Source organism: Glossina fuscipes, unplaced genomic scaffold, assembly GCF_014805625.2.
Source record: "Glossina fuscipes isolate IAEA_lab_2018 unplaced genomic scaffold, Yale_Gfus_2 0, whole genome shotgun sequence".
NCBI classification, from domain to species: domain Eukaryota; kingdom Metazoa; phylum Arthropoda; class Insecta; order Diptera; family Glossinidae; genus Glossina; species Glossina fuscipes.
In genome coordinates this window covers 27,550,083-27,570,998 of record NW_023998414.1, presented here as the reverse complement: position 1 = coordinate 27,570,998, position 20,916 = coordinate 27,550,083, and the positions used below count along the sequence as shown (strand labels likewise).

The window sequence follows — 20,916 nt, the reverse complement described above, 5'->3', positions numbered from 1 at the left end:
ATAAATTAAGTAAAAAAATTATATTCGGTCTTGATCGAATCTTTTATACTCATCGCCGTTATCCTAAAAGGGACAAAAAAGTAAAAGAACTAAATTTTCATGGTTTATAACATGGAGTGGGTGCGGAAATTTTGTTTAGTCGCACAGGCTCGTCCTTAGTCGTTTGGACCGCTTCCAAATTTTTCTGCAAATTTGTAAGCAAAGGTTTTCGCTAACGGCAGAATGTTTACCACGTATACTACACAATTGGGCGGACTTACTTTGAAACTGGCCAAGAACTTAGATACTTTATGGGGTTCATAAAGCTTATTTCTGCGCGTTATGAAGACATTGAAAAAAAATTTAATTATGATACGCTATAATATTGAGTAGACGTGGTCAATTTTTCTCATTCTTGTGCAGAGACTGCAGCATTACCCATATGCGTTTCAAATTTTTGTACGTTTATCTGCCATAGTTTATGAGTAATGAGCAAAAACCAATTTTTTACTCCTTTTGAAAAACATAGGTGTTCTTAGTGTACACGGTACTGTAAGCTCCTTGAATTGAGTTTACTCAATAATGGACATTAACGCACAAATGTAACAATCTGTTGATCGATGGCATGCTATTTCCGACCAAATTTCTAAAGCTATTTTTAAACCCACTTTGGTGTCTTTATAAAGTAATACGTGAGATAGTTTGGTTTCCATGAGGATGAATTTTTAACGCAATCCATCTCAAGTTAATATATATGGCAATTGCAGCGGTTTAGTGTAGGTGGGCGTACTAGATGATCCCACACCCCTCTTCTTGTAGTTAACCTCGCAAAGTAGTTCAGAAAACTTTAATTAAGCATTCGCTGTGGATTGGAAAATGCTTATTAATATCGTCTTCGTGGGTACCCTACATTGCACTGAAATTTTAAATGACGTGTGAGTAGTGATTGGATTTAGATGAGCGAGGGCTTTTGAAGTTCGAAACTACCTACATTCTTTATGGGGTCTTTGATGTGAGTATCTGCATGTTAAAAACGAAAGCATTAATAGTGCATGTCTCCATCTTTCGACTTAAAAAAAATTCGATTTATCTGGTGATATGCGCACCAGTTTCATTAAACGATTGATAAGAAGGCAAACATTAACGTCATACTTTTCTATACTTTGTTTTATAAATACTTTGTCGTAAACCAAGTAAAGGATCCAATGACAAAGAAAATTACCTTCCAAGGTGCCTGTCTTATACGACTGTGCACTGGAGATTATCTCCAAGCCTAACAAGACGAACATAAATATGATGCATTCCCGTCACGAATAGTTATAACTTATAATATCCATAACATCAAAGTACGTTCCTTAAGATATATTTTTGGGTAAATATATATGAAAAACAAGAAATTTTAAACATATTAAAGTGTATAGTTGCCGCCTACAAGCCTTCCTTTGCTCGCGCGATCTCGATTGTAATTGAGGACATTGATAAATGAAACATTTGAGGCACACAACAAGGAAGTAATGTTTGAAAAAATGAATAAATATAAATAGCACAGCAAACGGAATTAAGTAGTAATACTTTAAACGAGGATGATATCGATAGTCATGAGAGGTAATCTGGATAGACGTTCAAACAGGCGTCATGCACCATTTTCTAAGAAGTAGTCCATGTATTGTTTACCGAAGTTTACCGAATCCAGCGAGACAATTAGTTCTCAAGATACAGCTATCCATAAAATTTGCAGCAAGAAGCACAAAGGGCTATTAATCAAGGATTTCGTCATCCTTATGAAAAGTGATATTCTTCTTCATCCATTAAATCAGAAAAGCCCTATATCCTTAAGTGATATCCAATCAGAAAGAGAAAGATTTACTTATGCAAGTAATTGCTTTCGATAAATGTAACAAATTAATTACTTGCACATGTTTGCGTCTAGTTACTGTAATGTAATGTCGAACTAAATGCCTGATGCAGATCAAGGTATTTCCATACTGTTTCTATTTAAATAGTCCCGGGAATAAGTGTATTTTTCAGTATTATCCAAACTTGTTGATACTGCCGATACATAGGTTTATATATGGTAGGGCTACAAAAAGGAACATATACGAAAGACGAGCGTGCAATTAAAAACCCTATTTACCTTATTACAAGGACATTATTCATTATTTGCTTACAAACATTTTATTCGGAATTATCATCGGAACTTTCGGAATAATTAACAAGCGACAAACCTCCCACCACTTTGGGCTTAGATAAATTTTCGTCAAGTAGTTTACGTTTAATTATATTTGATAAAATATTTTTTTGCGTTCGACTTGAACACTGACTTGTAGATGTTTCCACTTTAGTTTTTGTATTGGGTTTTTTCATTTTCGCTGGAGCTTCCACGGGTTCAATTGTTTCTTCCAAAATCTTGGCGTCTCCTTGCAATCTTTTATGTTTTAAACGCATAGATTTGATCGTCTCTTCATCTTCTTTCGCTTCCATTTCCATAATCCTTTTAATTTTATCTTCGCCATTGTATTGTTTAAGCATTAAGTCGTAATCTACAGTTTCTTGACGTCTGTTTAAGTCTCGTAACTCTTCTAGAGATTCCAACAATTCTATTTCATTTTTCGATTGTTGGGTACGATTCTCTAGTAATTTCATTGGATTATTTGTTTCTTCTTCACGAGCCTCTTCTTCTTCCCTGCGAGCTTGTTCTTCTGCCAATTTTAAAGCCATAAAGTTACGCGTCGCACCCGCTTCAATTTCATAGTCAGTGTTTTTGGGATCAGTCTTGAATGATATTTCTTGTAAGCATCGAGTACATTTTATGTAAAAGCGATATATACGAATATTCAAGTAGGTCTCATTTTCAACGTCCTCTTTGCGTGCATTAAACTTTTTACCCTTGTAAATATATTCACCGCAGGTCTTACATCTCATATTAAAAGGGGCCATCAAACGTACTGTATATTGACGATTTTTCGCCAACTTCATACGCGGAATTTTTGACGGATCAAAATCCGGTGGATAATATTTATTTAACACTTTTCTTTCAGACATTTTCCTTACAAAAATACAATTTTTTCCACACTATTATTCACAAAATAATTGAATCTTTGTAGTGCTGGGATGGGGTCGATAATACTAAAGTTATCGACAAAACTAAAGTTCCCGTATTATTAAATCTATTAGTCACTTTTTCCAAGAAGAAGCAAGTAATCGTTTGTTATCGTAAAAATACGGTAATCCTAAGAAATCTCTATTTATAAAATGAATGAAATTATTGCTACTGTGAATTCATCTTACTTTTAATATTAAGATTTGTTTTTTTGATGTGAATAAATTGTAATGATCAGGCTTTGAAATTGAACAGGTTAAAAGCAGCGAACATGAGCATGGAAATTTTCAAAAATATTGAACTTGAAAAGTTGCTCAACTTTTCAATGTATCTCGCCACCTTTCTCAAATATGTAAATAAAGTATCAGGTCGGCATAAGCGGGGTTAATTTTCAAAGCGATACATTTGTTTTAATTTAATTACAATTGGTAGATGGCCACAGCTGTAGTGAATAGGTTTACACTTGCAAAGCTGCGGATAAGCCTTGTTTTTTATTTTGCGCTTCGTTTTTCCTGACCTGTTGCTGTTTATACACGTGTAATGAAGATTCATTGATTTCGGTAGTTTTAACTAACATCATCCATCCAAGAAAAACAACCTCATACCAGGCTTTAAAAATGGCTCCAAGACTACATATGTGTTAATAAATAAATAAAATAAATAATCTCTTTAATCGTAGAACAATGTTTCACATTTTAGTTCATGCTGACGATCTCGATAAATTAGCTATGGACCATCTTGTGAAAAACCTTGGACCGATATAAACCGGGTTGGGCAACTTTTTCCGTCAACAATCAATTCTGACTTTCATATCACTGCCGAAGTCCGAATAAAGTCCGATAGCGAAAGTAGATACAATCCGTTTTCAGCATTGATATGTGCGAGCAAATTGAATTATTTCAAATTTTAAACGTACCGGTGGGCCAGAGTCGACGACATCATGGTCGGGATGAAGCCCGCGGGCCGTCGGTTACCCATGACTTCGTAATATTCCAGAAATGCTATTGCGATGAAGACAAGAGAATACCAGGTTAAGTTTGCGAAGAAAGAAGGTTATATTGGCCCTGGCTTATCAAAATTCAATTAATTCATTGTTAAGCATTTTGTGAATCGTGAACTATCTAATCATATTCTGAACGGCCATGGGAAATACTTATATATAAAGTTTTAATTCATTAACGGACAATCTGCTCCGTGCGTATGTTTAAGTTTAGCAAAACCGCTTCCGTTCAATTTAGATGATTCTGGCAAATACTTCGATTATATTTAATATCAATAGCAATCATATAGCATACATTTTGGTCATTGCGTGCATTCTGTAGGGAGACCAGCGAACATCATGAAAATAAATGTCAAATTTCGGTTTTCCATACAAATTTTTGCAATATTAATAACGGACGATCGATAAATTGCTTGATTAATTCAAATTTTCCATCGGATCAGTACTCTTTCCGATACGAATTTTCATTTTGTGAACGATCGTAAATAAAACGATTAGCTAAACTCATTCTTAAGTTCTCTAAAGCAAATGTTGTTTCTGTTAACCTACCTACCGCATGAATAGCTTAAAACAGATGTCAATGTACTACGCTTTAATTAGTAGGTAGTAGCTAGACCGATAATTATAGGTATATATATCGTAGTTTTCGAACTGTAAGACGTACCTATTTACATAAAAAAATATACGCATATTTTACATGCGTCTTATGGTCTTATGGTACAATTCAAATATTTTTTTACTAAATTGTCTCTAAATTTGAGTTTTGAAAGGCAGGAAAACAATAGTTCGGATGACAGTAATGCGAAGGGTGACATTAATGGGACCGAGAGTGAAGATGAACTGAATATTGCTAGTATGAGTTATGTTAACAATAAATAAAGATTTTCATCTGAATACTATTGTATTCAAATATATTTCATCAGCTTACAAATCTAAAGTGCGTCTTCTCGTTCAGTGCGTCTAGGTATAGTAAAGCAGGCTTTATTTATTTATTTTGTAAAAAACTTCTTAAAAAGGTCGGTTATGCAGTTATAGCAATGAGACGTGGAAGATCACAGTGAGCACATAAGATATATTTTCCTATTTTATTTCGAAGAAGATGCAAGAGCTGCAGAGGCGTATTGAGATATATGCGCTATATATGAAACTAGTGCTGTAACAGAACGCAGTTGCTAAGATTGGTTTGTGAAATTTCGTTTTGGAAATTTTCAGTGAAAGCTTCACCGCGTTCTGGTAGGCCAAATATCGTTGATGATGACAAATAAAAGGTTATGATTGAAGCAGACCGACACCTAACGATTCGTGAAATTGCAGGAAAAATTATATCATCCATAGTGTTTCCCCGATCACCTACATGAAATGACGCTTTCCTCTGGGAAAACTTTAACATTTTTCAAGGCTGATTATAATTAATATCGAATCGGATTCTTACGTTATCTTTTCCAACTATATTTTTCTTTACCAATAAAAGCATTTTGTGTAATTGTTTTCCTTTTCCAAAGTTTTTCTTTTTTTTTTTTCTTACAATATTTATTGAGTAAATATATGTATGTTTGTATGTTTTCTCGGTATAGAACTGAACGAATACTTAAGAAATTCTTAAAATTTTTCCTTTTTTTTCTTTATTTATTTATTTATTTATTTTTTTTTTTTTATGTAAGATGTTTATGTTTAATGTTTTATTTATTTAAAATTTTTTTTCTCGAGGTTTTTTTCACAATTATTTCATATTCAACAAAGTGTAAAATTTAACTAAAAAAAATATAAAGGGAATTAATATTAAAGCAAAAATGAACTTTCTTCTGTCTTATGTTGGGGTTATGTTATAATGGTCAGGTCTGCTTTAAATATTTAATAATGCAATGTTGTGCTAGAAAATATTGACCAGTCGACTGATACGCTTATATATAATATATAGTTTATATAATCATTGAGAACGAATTGAAAAATGTCGCAACTTATCCATAATCACATTCGCTTGCCATGTCACGAGCGCATTTTCCTCGCAGTAGTAGACGATAATCTTCACTTTTATATCTTATCTGTGTTATTATAAAGTAAACGTTCCGCAATGCTGGACACAGACAAGCTTTCTGAATATTACAAATAAGAAAATTAGATTCGCCTTGAAGGGAATATTTTGTTAATCGATCAATCGCGAAAATCGTCTTTGAGTCTCTTAAACTTATTTGTGATCGAATCACGACCGTTCCCAATTTTTTGAGTTATTGAGGTTTCGAGTAGCCGTACAGGATGAATGGAGAGATGAGTTGACATGAGCAATGTTTACATGAGCAAAAATTTATGCAAATATATCAGTTTGAGGCAGGAATTTCTAATATTACACCTTTCGAACGGTAACTTTGCGTCAAATCTGAAGCAGCTGTTAACTGCCTAATGAAGGTTAAATGTTTTATTGGTTTCTCTGCGGAATTATAATTGAAATGAAATGAACGAAGCGGAAGAGAGCAAAAGGTGAGAGAGACAGAGAGAGAGAGAGAGAGAGAGAGGTAGAAGGGATACAATTATTTAAATATTTCCGAGTCCATGTGTGATTTGTGTTAATTCACAACTAATGAGTACAGAGTCACATTATGATCTACGTCTGATTGATTTTAGCTTATTCATGGCTTTCCTCAAGACACGTCGGATTGTGTTAATACGTCTTCACTTAATTGAAAAAAGTCAAACGTAAGTCTTCTCTCCTCCTACTCCTGCTCGTAAAAAAGAGAATAAAAAATTCAATTTTTTTAAAAATATACGCAAAATGTTGCACACACGCCGATTTTGCAAATTGGTCATATTGATCAAAGAACAAGCCCACAGTACAACGCAAACGAATAACATGTCTCTTTCCAAAAGGCAAAAAAATGATTTATTTATTGATTACCCATAAACTATAGCAACAAAAATTTCTAAATTTCGTCGACGAATCTACAATACTTGTATAACAATCGAAAAGTCGAAAAACGTCCATCCAATATTATGGAGTAAAGAAATTTTTATTTTTTCCAGTGTTTGGAGGGTGTGGTCTTGATGGGTGTAAACGGTTCGTTTCTTACGGCCTTACATAATTTTCTTATTTGTTCATTTTCAATTCATTTTCACCCGGGAACAAAGTGTTTGCATATGTTAGTACATATACTAACATCCGTATTCACCACACTGTCAAAGGCTAGGCGTATACTCGATCTATCCACATAGAAAATACGCTCTAAAGATCCCGCATGGTCTATTTATTCTCGGTCGTGATATGTTAGCGTCGCGCAAAATCCAAAAGATTAAGGTGGAAGGCTGAACTTTCCTACACATACGCGCGAAATAAATACATCCTTGCCCACAATACTGTATATACCCACAAAATTATATAGCGTACTATTCGTAGCAGATATTGAAATGAAATTTTGAGATAATATTCATTTTCAGTGAAAGAATTAACGTGATCCATCTAGAAACCCCCCCTATAGGCCCGAGCGTGATAGTAGTCAGGAATGGTTATAGGTAGAGAGAGATGAAAAGATTGAGTTGTGATTGCGCGCGTTTGACTTAAAAGTGGAAGTGTCAGTTACAGTGACAAAGACCACTGCTGATAGATTGTTCCAGAAGTGGGCAGTGTGATTTAAGAATGGCGAGTCGCGGTGGCACGTCGTGCGATATGCATACAATTCCAGGACGAGTGGGACGACGAACGCTGAAAAATCCTTGTAGTCCTGATAAACGAATTTTTCTTTCCGTCTCTCTCTTTATATATAAATATATATATATCTATCTATCTATGTGTCTCCCTCTCACATTTGTCATATCTCTCTATTAAGTTTTTAGTTTATAGTCGTTGTCACGACCGTTGCACATGCTGTGGACATCTATTCGAAAGGTGTCAGTGTTTCTGTCAAAAAGTCAACAGTTCGACTCGAAAATTGTGGACGAGTAAGGTGTAACAAAATGCCCACTGGCTTCTTCCTTTAATTAGGAGTATTACGAAAACCTAAAAAGAAAAGAAACTATCGACCTTCAATCGACAAACGTCTCTATTATACCTTATGATTTTTCCGAGATGCACGGACATTAAAGATTTTAAATAATTTGGCAAATTTGAATGATATAAGAACAAGTTCTCGAATCACTATCAGTTTAGATTACCTAAATGCCTTATATACATTGAAAAAAACAAAAAACATATTCCAGCCAAGTTCTGAACCAATTGCACAACTTTTAATATGAAAGCTTTATTCGCTTTATTTCATTAAATTCCAAAACCATTGACTACCACACTCTTTGTGTCGTCATCGCGCTCTCATCAAACACCATAAGCACATTATTCTTGTTTATCTTGTTTATATCAACCTTTCCGTAAATTAAATAAAAATTAATTAATTTTTCAAAGTTGATTACTCTTTCTGGTAAACTATAAATATAAAGAAGAGTTATAAAAATAAAAAAAAATGAAAGAGAAAATAAATTTAAGAGAAAAGCAGCTGATAGTTAAATGGTGTCATAAATTAGTGGAATTTGTGGGAATTGGGCGGCGAACTTGTGGAATCTGGACTGATCACTCACGACAGCGATAATCCAGTCTGTTCTACTTGCGCCTAAAACTATATTATGTTATTAAAATCTACGAGAACTTGTTTATCTGTTAATTTCAAATAATATTCCAAAGAAAACTTAAATATTGGACTATCGTTTGCTTTGTGGGTGTATGCAAGAAGAATATTATTGAAGAAATAATCATAATTAGGAAACCAGAAGGAAAATTGTATTTCTTCATATATTATTTTATTTCTTTATATTTTATTTGATTTGAGGGGACGAAAACGTAAATTGAACATGAGGTCCCCATGTATTCGTCGCACTTCGTTTCTAGGGCTTTTAACTCGCATCCCAGAACACATTGAAAATTACTAACAAAAAAGACATTTTTTAATCTCTCTCAGAGTAGTACTGAAAGCAATTCAAACGTTGCAAAGTAGTTGTAAAAAGATATATCTTTGGCCAATCGCTCAGGGGATGTCACCAGGTCAGAAAGAAGTGGGTAAAGAGAAAGGAAGAAAGAAATAGCGAGCTGGCGGCTGCAGCCTAGTGGATGTGTGCCCAATCGATATGACTTTACGACCAAAGTGAACTCCACCGCACTGAGACTTGAACCAGCGAAGACTGGCTGCATAGTCGCGAAAATATCTAAGAAGCTGTCATTGTTGAATCTATTATCCGAAAATGATTTTCTAAGCAAGATCAACGCATTTCAGAGACTCTATGAGGTTGTCTTGTCGCACTTAATCATGAATTCTTCAAAGTTCATTTCAGGGAAGACTATTAGATGAGCAGCGACAGTCTTTTGTCATATTTTAATGTAAAAGGATTGGTTTAAAATCTTATGGTATACGTGCTATATAAATTCATTCAAAGTTAAGACTAGAACTTTGCAGTCGGAATTGCATCGAGCGCCAAGCTAAAGGTGAAAGAAGAATTGAATTTAAGAGACAAACGGGGAATCCAAGAAGGGCAGTAACTTAAGAAGAATTTTTTAAGAAATTTTTTACATAATTAAACTTTGCAAAGCAAACTTATATGTTAAACCAAAAAGAGGCATAGAATGACAAGAGATGTACAAGAACTTGATGAATTCATTTTCTGTGATTCTTGCAACGAACGTTGATCGAATTAATCTCATAGATGGTTTTTTGCGCAATTAGTTGCATCCGCGTCCATGCATAACAGACGGATAAAAGATGATAAAGTCGTCGTCATTCATTCAATTGGTTAAATTTAAAACCTTAATTTTTTTCAAGTTTCAAGTTAATTTGAAAAATGTTTGTTATTAACGAAAATTTACGATATTCTTTTATTCGTTATTTTATATTCATATTAAATGCTTTGTTTTCGTTATAGGTTGTATAGAGAGAGGTTATTTCTAGGTTCGTATATAATGTTTTTATATATATTCTGGCATCACACTACGTTTATAAATTTCTTTGTTATTACTTTTAATCTCATTTTCAACTATAGTTTTTTAAGCGTTACAAAAATAGTGAATTTTTTTCTTTTCTTGTTTTGTTTTTTTGTTTTTCTTTTCTTTTCTTTTCATTTCTTTTAATTCTTGTCTAACAAATTTTGTTTTTCTACATGCAGAAAAAATTTCAAGAATTGTTTTCAATTTATTTTTATTTTTCTTTATCTTTCATGCTCTATGTACCACAGGTTTAATTTTGATTGAATATAAGAACGTTCTTCGCAATAAACAGACGAAATAAAATAAATAAATCAAAAAAAATGAAAGGAATCGCAAATCGAAATAATATTCGCCTTGTAGCGAATCACATATATTCACCACCTAATGCAGTTCTTTGTTAATTGCGGCCTTTGCGATCGCCAAGGCCCAACCCAAGCTATAGCTCAGATATACATAGCTATCGAATCGGTTTATGGATCGCGATGTCGACTAAACTCGATCCTAATTTGCATATGTTATTTGATAGCAGTTTTAAGACCGAATGACTTCCCATTCGATATTAAGAAAAATGCATAATTTATTAACAGCTGTAAGCTCTCTTAGAACCATAATTTGGTGCCAGAACCATAAATTGGTCCCAGCTCATGATGTATCATACTTATTAGGCCCATCCATCAAGCATACGGTATAAATATTCTAAACGAACATATGACCTTTACTTTCAGACTACGAAGCAATTAGCTTTTCATCTAATGGACTATCTTCCGTTTCGAAAATCCTTTGAATTTTGAAAAATTTAAAGGCATTGGGACCGATTTTCTTGACAACTAAACAAGAAGATTTTCTGTTTATATCCACCCTTCCGAAAGAGCTAAAGCTTGTCTTTATAAAAAAAACAAAATTGAAATCTTTTTGCAGAAAAGTGTTTGTAAAGGTCAACGGTTTCTCATTTCGCTACGGCGACAGATTCTAACATCATTCCATATCAATTATTTGCAAGCGCCAATTCCCCTAACAACGTTTGATCCGATCGATTGCTTAAGATTCGTATTCCCCCCAAACGCTAGATAGCTAATCCTGTATATTGAAAAAGTCATTCATTTTTCTTTATCTGCTTATTATCTTAAATGGAAGGGAATTTTTTTGCTTTTTATTTTCGAAAAGATTTGACTATCAGCGATAAAAGCGCATAAATAGATGGCAAAATGAGTGTATAGATATAAGACTTTGCGGTAGTGATACAGACAGGCTTAGGTAAGAATATTGTAAATTCGAAGTTAATCAAAGTTTTACATGCTTCGCGGAAATACGCGTATAGCTAATGTATCGCTATGATTGGGTAACGGGGTACAAAAAATAAGTGTCTAATGAAAAAATAAAATATTTTATATAAAATTTTTCCATTATTCGTACGCAGACGTAATAAACATTTTTAAAAATTTATTGTTACAATTTATCCTTAAGAATGAAAGGACGGTTTTTAGTTATTTAAATTTTGTATACTTTTTCATATATGGAATCTGTGGTCTATTTTGTTTTTGGAATGTACTTTTAAAATGGTTCCTGGATGTGATCTTAAATATCGTTTTTCCGATTCGTTGTACACCACCAGAGAATGTTTTTATTTCTTTTTTATTTGGTTTTGCTATGTTTTAAAATGTTATTCAAAATAATAATAAATAAATAAACGGAAATGGTTTTCAAATATTTGGAATTTTTTTTTTAAAAATTATTTTTTCCAATTTTATTAATACTAAATTATGTCATATGTTTTTTTATTGTGGCTTTTTTTTTTTAAATTTACTATGAATTTTGTTTTGTTTTTTTTGTTTTTTGTTTTTTTTTTTTTGCTTTTATATATGTTAATGCTCCCTCTTATCTCATTATTTCACATAATTTTTTTTTATTACGATTTATTTTATGCGTATGTTTTTTTTTTATTTTTTTATTTTATTTAATTTAGCATATTACAGTTAACATTTAGAAAATTGTTTAGAAAGAAAAAAAATATATATGAAAACGGAAAATAAGAAAAAAATAGAGAAGAAAAGAACAAAACGTGAAAGTGAAAATTGAATATTCGCTATCATATTTCATTCTTGGTCTTAAATTAAAATTAGATAATATTATTAACATGTAAATATTTTTTTGTTTTTTTTTTTTTTCCTTTTTGTCTACTTTTATTTATTGTTTAAACTAAAGAAGAAATACTTGATTAATATCGATTTTCTCGCATATTTTTTTTTTTTTTTTGTTTTGTTTAATTAGCGTTTAAAAATTATATAATAGTACACAAACAACAAAAGTAAAGTAATATGTTTTCGCTATTTTTATATATAAAATTCTTCTTTATTAATTTATTTATTTAATATTTTGGATGATGCTTTTCTGCTAATAATACAAAAAGAGAAGAAAAACAGTTTAACATTTTCTTATTAAATTTTTTTATTTTTTTTCATTAATTATCCAATTTGTTATTAAATTAGTTGGTGGTGTTGGTAGTGTTGGCTTTGTTATCTTCCTTCTTAAATTTTTTATTTCATCATATTTTGTTTTGTTTTTTCTTTTGTAATTTTTTCTTCACGACCACACTCTATCCACATTTGCGTGTGTGTGTGTGTGTGTGTGTTTTTTTTTTTTTTTTTTTGTAGTTTGATGTATATAAATAATTATTGAATTTGTGTATTTTTTTTGTTTTTTTTTTTGTATTTTATAAATTTAATCCGATTCATCATCTCTCTCATTAAATCCTGTCAGATCGACACTGGCAATCATACCTCGCGATACCGCATACTCAATTAACGCCAAGTGACAAAAAACATACTGGTCCGGCATTTGTATTGAATAGGCACGTTGAGAACGTATCTTTTCGACAGTGCCACGGATATCAGCGGTACCGACATCTTCCAAACGGGATATACAAATGTCCAAAGTAATAAAAGTACCTTCCGATTAAATGCAAAATATGTTTTTAAATAGATGTATATATGTATATAGGTGTATACGATATACAATTTTATATTTCTTTATTTTTTACCTGTTCTACCGATTCCTGCACTGCAATGTACGACAATGGGCGGACCACGTGGATGGCCAGCCCATGTATCACCCAAAGCTTGCACCATTTGTGTTTGTTTCTCACGCACTTTTTGCAAAAAGTTAATCATGGCCATGGCGGAACTAGGTACACCATAATCTGGCCAACTGGTAAACTGCCAGTGTGACACATTTCTCACTTCGTCAGTCTGTGCAACGAAGACACATTTTGATATTTAAATGCTATTTTGCGAATATTTCGACACTCCTTACCTTTGTATTTCTCAATTCTAATGAGGCTACTGTATAATCTTCATTGGTTTCTATACTAACTGTTCGTACGAGAAAATTACCAAATTCTAAGGAACTATTCTCCGACGGTTCCCAGTACTGGCCGCATTTAACGCGTCCACGTTCCATAACGCGTGTTGTCATCACTATAACTAAACAATGCTGCTCCCAGATCATGCGCCAGAAATCATGGGATGTCTTTGGTAATGGACCTGAAAAATTAGAAAGAAATAAATGAAAAATTTTTGATTTACATAAGAATGGAATTTAGAGAATGCTTATTGGTTCCTCTAAATTTTCGCGTCTAATTTCAATTTAAGAAAAAATTCTTGGACGGATTTAAAGTTTCTTATTAAAGGCTACTCTCATCACCAAACTTTACTTTCATTAAATCGATTCTCGCATCTCGATTATGCAGCATATTCCAGAGGCCAAATGTGAATTTTAATAACAAATTTGAATAATTTATGGTCTATTCCATGATCAAAGAGCAGAGCTTGACAGATCGAAGTTAGTAAACTATAGTTAAGGAAGTTATAAATTTTCGGGCTTCGCCATCGCTCCAAAAGAAAATGCTAGTAAAACACATTATAGTCGGGCAAATCTTATCATTAAATACCCTATACCACTTCGCCTAGTACCATACCTCACTGGATTTCGTGATAATATACCGAAAACTATTATACTATAGTTCATTTCCACGTAAAAGAAACTTCTCTGAGACGTCTTTTATGAGATCGGGTTCAACAAATTCACCTACGTGGTCCAAATTTGTTACAGTCAATTTCGGATTATCGATGTGGAACAATTTTCATTCTAAAATATTAAAAATTACATCCTTTTGCCGTATAAAGATTTAGTTTTCATTGGGAATATGGATATGATGTAAGTGCAAAATATTGATGTATGTGATCAAAATTTGATGCAATTAACTTTCATATCAAATCACTATTATACCGAAACCTGCACGACATAGACTGTTAAAAATTAGATTTGTTCGCCTTACGAAGACTTACTTTTCGTAGGACTATTTATATGAGAAAGGATTTAAAAGATTAACCAATCCGATCTGAACTTTTCGCTTTCATTTTAGAATGCCGAGATGACAATTACTTCGTGATTTTTGTGAAAAAAATTTGCATTTTTAATTTCAAGTAATGACATCTTCAAAATAGGGCATCATATGGTGAATAGTTGCCGATGCAATTCAAATCGGTTTTCAATAAAGTTTGTCCTTGAAATATAAAAAAACATCCAGTTAATCGAAAATTGCGAATTGTAGATTAAACGCGGAAATACATAGGCGGACATCATACGGACAGACGGACAGATGAGATAAAATGGATTCAGAATGTGATTTAGATATTTGAATATTCTAAATTATCGCTTGACTGTTCTAACAACAGATGAATCGAGGTAAAAATGATGTTCGATGGAGCCATTTATTTATTTATGCCTATAGGCACATTTCCATCATGTTCATGTAAGTATTCTTTGTATGAAGATCTGCTGTTAATCTTTTCTAAATCAAACGATAATGTATTATATTTAATACTTGACTTAACGTAATCTATTCATTATTGCTTTGGCTTTTTCAAAACTAAAATTATCTCGGAATTAACAAATTCATTTTTACCTCTCGCATTGAATTGGAATTAATTGTGTAAGCAAGATATATAATATAACATAAGTAGTTGATTCCGTCCGAAATGTAATGTAATGTTAAGCTGTATATTCATATTGAATGACAGTAGATCTAATAGTTGAGTAACTAGTCTATGATTATCTTATTTGGCAATAGCTGCAATACCATCTTCATTTAGAGTCTTGTATTGAGTATTTAAGAAAAAAAAAAAAAAAAAAAAATCATGAAATATTTTAGTAAAACCATATATAAAACGCGTATATATTATATTTATATAAATGCAATGTGTGCCTCATTTCCCTTTTTTTATTTATTTATTTATTTATTTTTATTTTTTTTTGTTTTTATCTGCACTTTTATAGATTTTAATGTTTTTCTTTCACATTTCTTAATTTGCCTTGGCTTGGCTTGGTGTCGGTGTCTACACGTTCACTTGTCTATAGTGCATATTGTGTTCATTTTATATAAATAATCTTCTGTTGATATATAAATATGTACTTTGTTACTTTTTTCTTTTTTTTTTTTTTTTCCTCTGCAGTACCATTTACTCATGAGTTTTGTTCACTGTTCTGCTATGTGTTCCATCATACATTCAATTAATGAACGTCCTTGTGTATTTTTACTTTTGTCAGAATGCGGTTTTTTTATATTGATTTTTTTTTTTTTTTTTTTTTATATACAATTTCTTTTTCAATTTTTTATCTTCTAGAAAGAAACTTGTGGTGACTTTTGTTTTTTTATATAAGTATAGGCGTCATCATCACTTTCAAAATATATAAATGATAGACGAGTAGGTATATTAATTGTGTAAATTAATTGGTAACACTTAAAAACCGCGAGTATCCGATTACCCGAGCAATTTGTGATTTCAAATCAACTTAGATTAAGCAGCAGTGCCGTTTCTCTTACCAATACGACGAGTAAGAATAGTCGAAATTATGTATAAAAACTTGTTTAGAAAAAAATGTAAAAAAAAAAAAAAAAATAGACGAAAAAAAAAATTCTTCTTTACGAAAACGAAAAATAAAGACAAAGGTGCGAAGACCCATATTTAAAGTTCCCTAAGGGGGGTAAATATAGGTATAGCCTTTAGTTCAGGCTGTTCTGGATTTATTGGATTTTTCCCAAAAAACGTCCATCAACGTCTATTTTGTCTCCTTCAAAGTAATCCCCCTTAGCTACAATACACTTGTATCACACACTAGTACGTTTTCCAATTCTCGAAACACTTCTGATATACACTTTTTGGTATGGCTTTGAGCTCTTCCAGTCGTGCGGCCTTTATCGCGTCAATTACGTCAAAACGCCGTCCTTTCGAAACAGGAAAAAATCGCAGGCGTCCATGTCCCATGATTACGAATACTGCGGCATAGTTACGGTGTGGTTTTTGGTCAAAAAATTACACGTGAACTGCCCCATTATTATGCCGCACTTTCCATGCCCAAAACATTTCAAAAATGCATAGCATTAGATAGCTGATATGCCGGCATCTTCAACAAGTTCTCTAATAGTGATTCGTCGTTCGGCGATTCTCCATAACAATTTTCTTCACTCCTTCAATGTTTTCATCGGTTCTTGACATATATGCTGGGGCGTCGATCGCGGCGGACATCTTTCGTTAATATCTTTTCGGCCTTCTGCGAAACATTTCTTCACTTAAAGTCGGATCGCCAAAAAACAAATTGGAACACTTTATTCCTCTTCTCACACAAAGTTCAACACAGATCCTTTGATGCGCAGAAAAAATGCAAAATGGCTGATAATCTCAACATATCTTGGATAAAATGTGCATCAATGTAATAAAAAATAAAATTTAAAACACGACTATATATGTATAGTCCATCAAATTGAAAAAGGCCACCTTCTCCTTTTGAACACACCTCCGCATGTAGATATATAGTATTTTTGAGCAGCATAGGATTCCGAATCCATTTTTGAAACTATCACAAACGTATAAATTGAGATAGAAACCCTGCCGGTCAGGCGCGTAAATTTTTGATTTTTCATTAACGAGAGACCTGATGGCACGCGATAGTGTACGAGCATTCTCTTCGACATCGAATGCAAAATTTCTTATAATTGTACGTGTGACAGCTTGTGTAAATGACGCTCGTATTGTTTTTGGATTTCATGGCATGAGCACTAGCTGTAGATAGCGAGGCCGTAAATCGATTCCATATATTTGATCAAAAATCATCACAGAAAAATTATGGTTAATAGTGATTTCAAATTTATTATAAGAATTTTTTTAGGAAAAACTCGAAATTTTGGATGCAAAAGTGGTCTCCACTGGTCAACTGAATTTTTTTTTATATTCGCTAAAAAATTGATTGGTATCGAGAATTCGCTTCAAGGTGAATATATAGCTTTCATGCTCGCATTTATATAAGCAGCTGCTATCAGTGCGTATTTTCCTCCATGAAGCCGTATACCCTATTTAAATTGCATTCACTTTTGCAACCTACTTTTTGCTTTTTTTGCTTTATTTTTTTTACTCTCATTTACTTAAGCTACTGTGGGGTCAATCCAATGACATGGAATAAATGAATTGCGACTTGTAGCTTTGTAACAACCATTACATCTCTGATTGCCTTACTAAGTAATGTACATACATACATATATATACATATATATATATATGTATATATACGCGACCACTATTGTATATTTACACAAAGTGCATATAGTTTGAAAAGTAAGAAGGGAAAGAGAAAAAGTCGATTTTTTCCGTTCCTAAAAGAAAAATTACGCAAAGAGACAGAACTGAGAATGACATAACACTTCCCCAATTATACTAAGAAGTGTGATAATTAAAATCCGGCAATAGGCATCAAAGTTGCAGACAATGACGCTTGTGACCTTTACATCTTTTCGACTTCGACGACGAACGAAGCTACTGAAAAGTTACTGGTACAGTTACTGGTGTACTGGTGGATGCAAAAACTAGATTTTCGAGAAAAAAAAAAAAAGAAGTATTTTCTGCTTCTTCTTCTTCTTCTTGTTTTTTTTTCCCCCCGCCTTCATATTTTTACCCATCTAATGATGATTGTTTCATGAGCAAAATAACATTTTTCACATGTTGAAATTATTATTCATTCATGACGTTTTGAATAGGAATATAACGGATAAAACTTATAATAATAAGTTAACCTTGACCTCCTAATGTTATGCATAGATTGCGTGCATTTTAATAAAAATAAAATTTAATTACAAACGACGTTGACGTCTTATGAATAATTAAAGAAGAACTAATAATACATTAAATATTTAAGCGTAAAGTAAAACAATTATTTTGATATCAAAGGGAAGACCGCTATAAGCGATTTATTTTTTTTTATTATTAATGCATTATTTTAAATAAATACGTTTTGCATAAGATTTCGGTTCAATCGCAAATCGTTTGCATTATAGTATAGGATGGGTATTGTATGAACTCCTTAATCTCGTTAACTGACTAATGTGTGTTCGAGAGAATGGCAACAAACGAAGCTAATGACGAAATTCAGTTGCTGTTAAGGTTTTATTTCCACAGTTAAGTTAAGTGAATGATGGTGCATTACATTAGCACTCGCAATAAAAATGGGTAAAATGGAGCGCAAGCAAGCAACTTTGTATATATGTATGATCAAAACTAACAACAAACAATTTGGGTGCTTGTATTTGCCTAACAAATAATTAAGGTCATCCTCCTAGGCATTATCAACGAAACAATAATATGACCATTCATTTTAAGGCAATATTTAATATGCGGGCGGGTTTTATTAAAATAAAGAAAAAAAAAAAAAAAAATTACTTTTTTTTTCTTTTTTTTTTTTCCTGTTATTTTGGTACATTTTTTTTTTTTTTTATTATTATTTACCTTGAGTTGAGATATATGCGTTTTTCTGTTTGTAGCCATCTACAAAATTGGCATTAATATAATCGGATGATTCGTCGCCATCGATACGAGAAAGCACCACTCGGCTATGATCGTAACAGAGTACATCTGTGTAACGATTCTTGCTCAAGTTATTACGTATTCTGTTAATAACGATTGTAAATATTTTAAATATTAAATGAATGATTAGTTTTTTTTTTTCGTTTCGAATTTATATGGCTGCGCTACACTTACCTGGCATGAGTAAATGTGCCCTCAGGCGCTCTACTACGTATGTCGGTATACTCTTTAATCAGGCCTTTACGGCCGAGTGTTTTTACCATTTGAACAATTTGTTCAATTGTTTTCGGATCACCCTCTTGCCCAGCCAGACTGTCGTCATCACTAAACCCAGATGAGGCACTACTAGGTGGGTTCTCGGTTGTCCAAAAATCACTGAGACCCGTTTGTGTACCAACAATACCACCGCCACCGCCGCCGCCGCCGCCGCCACCACCACCACCACCACCACTACTGCTATTATTTACAGACTGAACGATACCGTTAACCAAAGGCGTTACAGCTTTTATTGTTGACGGTAACGTTACCGCAAGATCAGAATGATAATTAGTATCACTGTTGCCGCTATCCTCGATCAAAGCAATCAATTTATTATTTGTTGGACTACTGACTATTGGTATGACGGCCGAAGTATGCTGACGATTATGACCATTGGTTAAGGTTGTTGCGGTATTGTTTTCGTTTAATTCATTCGCTGTCAAAAAACCGTTTATTATATGATGTTGATTATTAATTTCCGTAGCAATGTTCGTAATATTTTGATTTTGATTGTTCGTGTTCGTGCTTATTGATGTTATTGTCGCTGCTAAACCACCAATATTGGTGAGCAATTCGTCTTCACGATTCGTCATCGATTTGCGACAATGCAATAACCATGTATTGTGATCAATCTCCAGCGTACCACCAAGATGTATAGGTAACGCTGCGCGTGGCACGTACAGGCTTAGCGTAGGCACAGACACAGTAAATACTCGCTCCCGCAATTTCTCCCGCACAAATAAACGCAATATTTTGAAAGGTGCCTTAAACCACAACGGTGCGGTAACAATAAGAACTTTTTTCAGGCGAGCTGGATAACCTCCCTAAAAGAGAAATCAATTTTTTTTTTTTTATGTCTTTAGAATTGTATGTATGTATGTATGTATGTATGTTTGTGTGTGTGTGTGTGTGTGTGTGTGTGTGCACGCGCGTACGGTTACAAATGTAAATTCAATTAAAAATGAAACAATGGAACGAACACTGACAACAATTCGATTTATATTTTCGTTTGAAAATTTTCTTGTGTATGGCATTCTTTTAATCATAATTCAATTAAAAAAAAAAAAAAAAAAATTTTTTTTTTTTTAATTATTTTTCGAACTTGAATGAATTCATCATCCATTTGAATGTGAATTGTAATATTATGATGATGCAACAACAATTCAATATAACAATTTCAAGAATTTACTTTTAATATATAGTTTAACGAAAGGGCTGCCTATATACATATAAATTGTATGGACTTTGAAACGCCCACAATTGACAAAATATCTTGCAAGTTTTATAACACAGTCTGAGTTGTCAATATGCAGCGGAGAGAGGATGGCGAGGTATACAAAAAAAATTATTTTCAAGCCGAATATAGTTATAGGAAATTATAATGTAAAAATCATCATATCCGCCTGAGTGGCTGAGAGTAGACAGTCGATCTCGACTACTAAGCCAATTTAAAGGTCGTGGGTTCAAATCTTCAATTCCCTTCGAATTTATTTCTCTCGCTATGAATTACTTATAATAATTAATAGTAGTAACGAGAAGAGCCTATCAAGACAATTATGGTCATTTTCAATATCTACCGTCTTAGGACTGATTGTCAATAATGGTGATGGTCAAGTCAAAAAGTTATTTGAAATTATTTTTAGTTACAAAATTTAGATGGGATTAGTATCATGAGTTTTGATGAACTTTAAAGGCAAAATTGAAATAAGTTTGTATTCGA

At 32.7% G+C, this 20,916-nt stretch overlaps 2 protein-coding genes across 4 annotated transcripts in view; both read right to left on the bottom strand.

The window, feature by feature from the left end:
• Nucleotides 1-327: 327 nt before the first annotated feature.
• Nucleotides 328-3,076, bottom strand: LOC119638207 (splicing factor YJU2). The gene is made up of 2 exons (XM_038034877.1): nucleotides 1,890-3,076; nucleotides 328-1,810 (listed from the first exon to the last, which is right to left on the bottom strand). Exon 1 carries the CDS (start codon nucleotides 3,019-3,021, stop codon nucleotides 2,155-2,157), a length of 867 nt encoding a protein of 288 aa, XP_037890805.1. The 5' UTR covers nucleotides 3,022-3,076; the 3' UTR covers nucleotides 328-1,810; nucleotides 1,890-2,154.
• A 9,647-nt stretch (nucleotides 3,077-12,723) lies between these two features.
• Nucleotides 12,724-20,916, bottom strand: part of LOC119638450 (tyrosine-protein phosphatase non-receptor type 9) — a 75,116-nt gene continuing 66,923 nt past the window's right edge. For all 3 annotated transcript variants that reach the window (XM_038035228.1, XM_038035246.1, XM_038035238.1), the window contains 5 exons: nucleotides 19,113-20,020; nucleotides 18,861-19,021; nucleotides 13,339-13,568; nucleotides 13,067-13,274; nucleotides 12,724-12,974 (listed from right to left, as the gene is read on the bottom strand). In XM_038035228.1, coding sequence (XP_037891156.1) covers nucleotides 12,748-12,974; nucleotides 13,067-13,274; nucleotides 13,339-13,568; nucleotides 18,861-19,021; nucleotides 19,113-20,020 — 1,734 coding nt within the window. In that variant the 3' untranslated portion in view covers nucleotides 12,724-12,747. The remainder of the gene's footprint in view (nucleotides 12,975-13,066; nucleotides 13,275-13,338; nucleotides 13,569-18,860; nucleotides 19,022-19,112; nucleotides 20,021-20,916) is intronic.

Bases quoted from the DNA above. Each gene is read 5' to 3' on its own strand.
- LOC119638207 (XM_038034877.1), bottom strand. From the start codon at position 3,021: ATGTCTGAAAGAAAAGTGTTAAATAAATATTATCCACCGGATTTTGAT.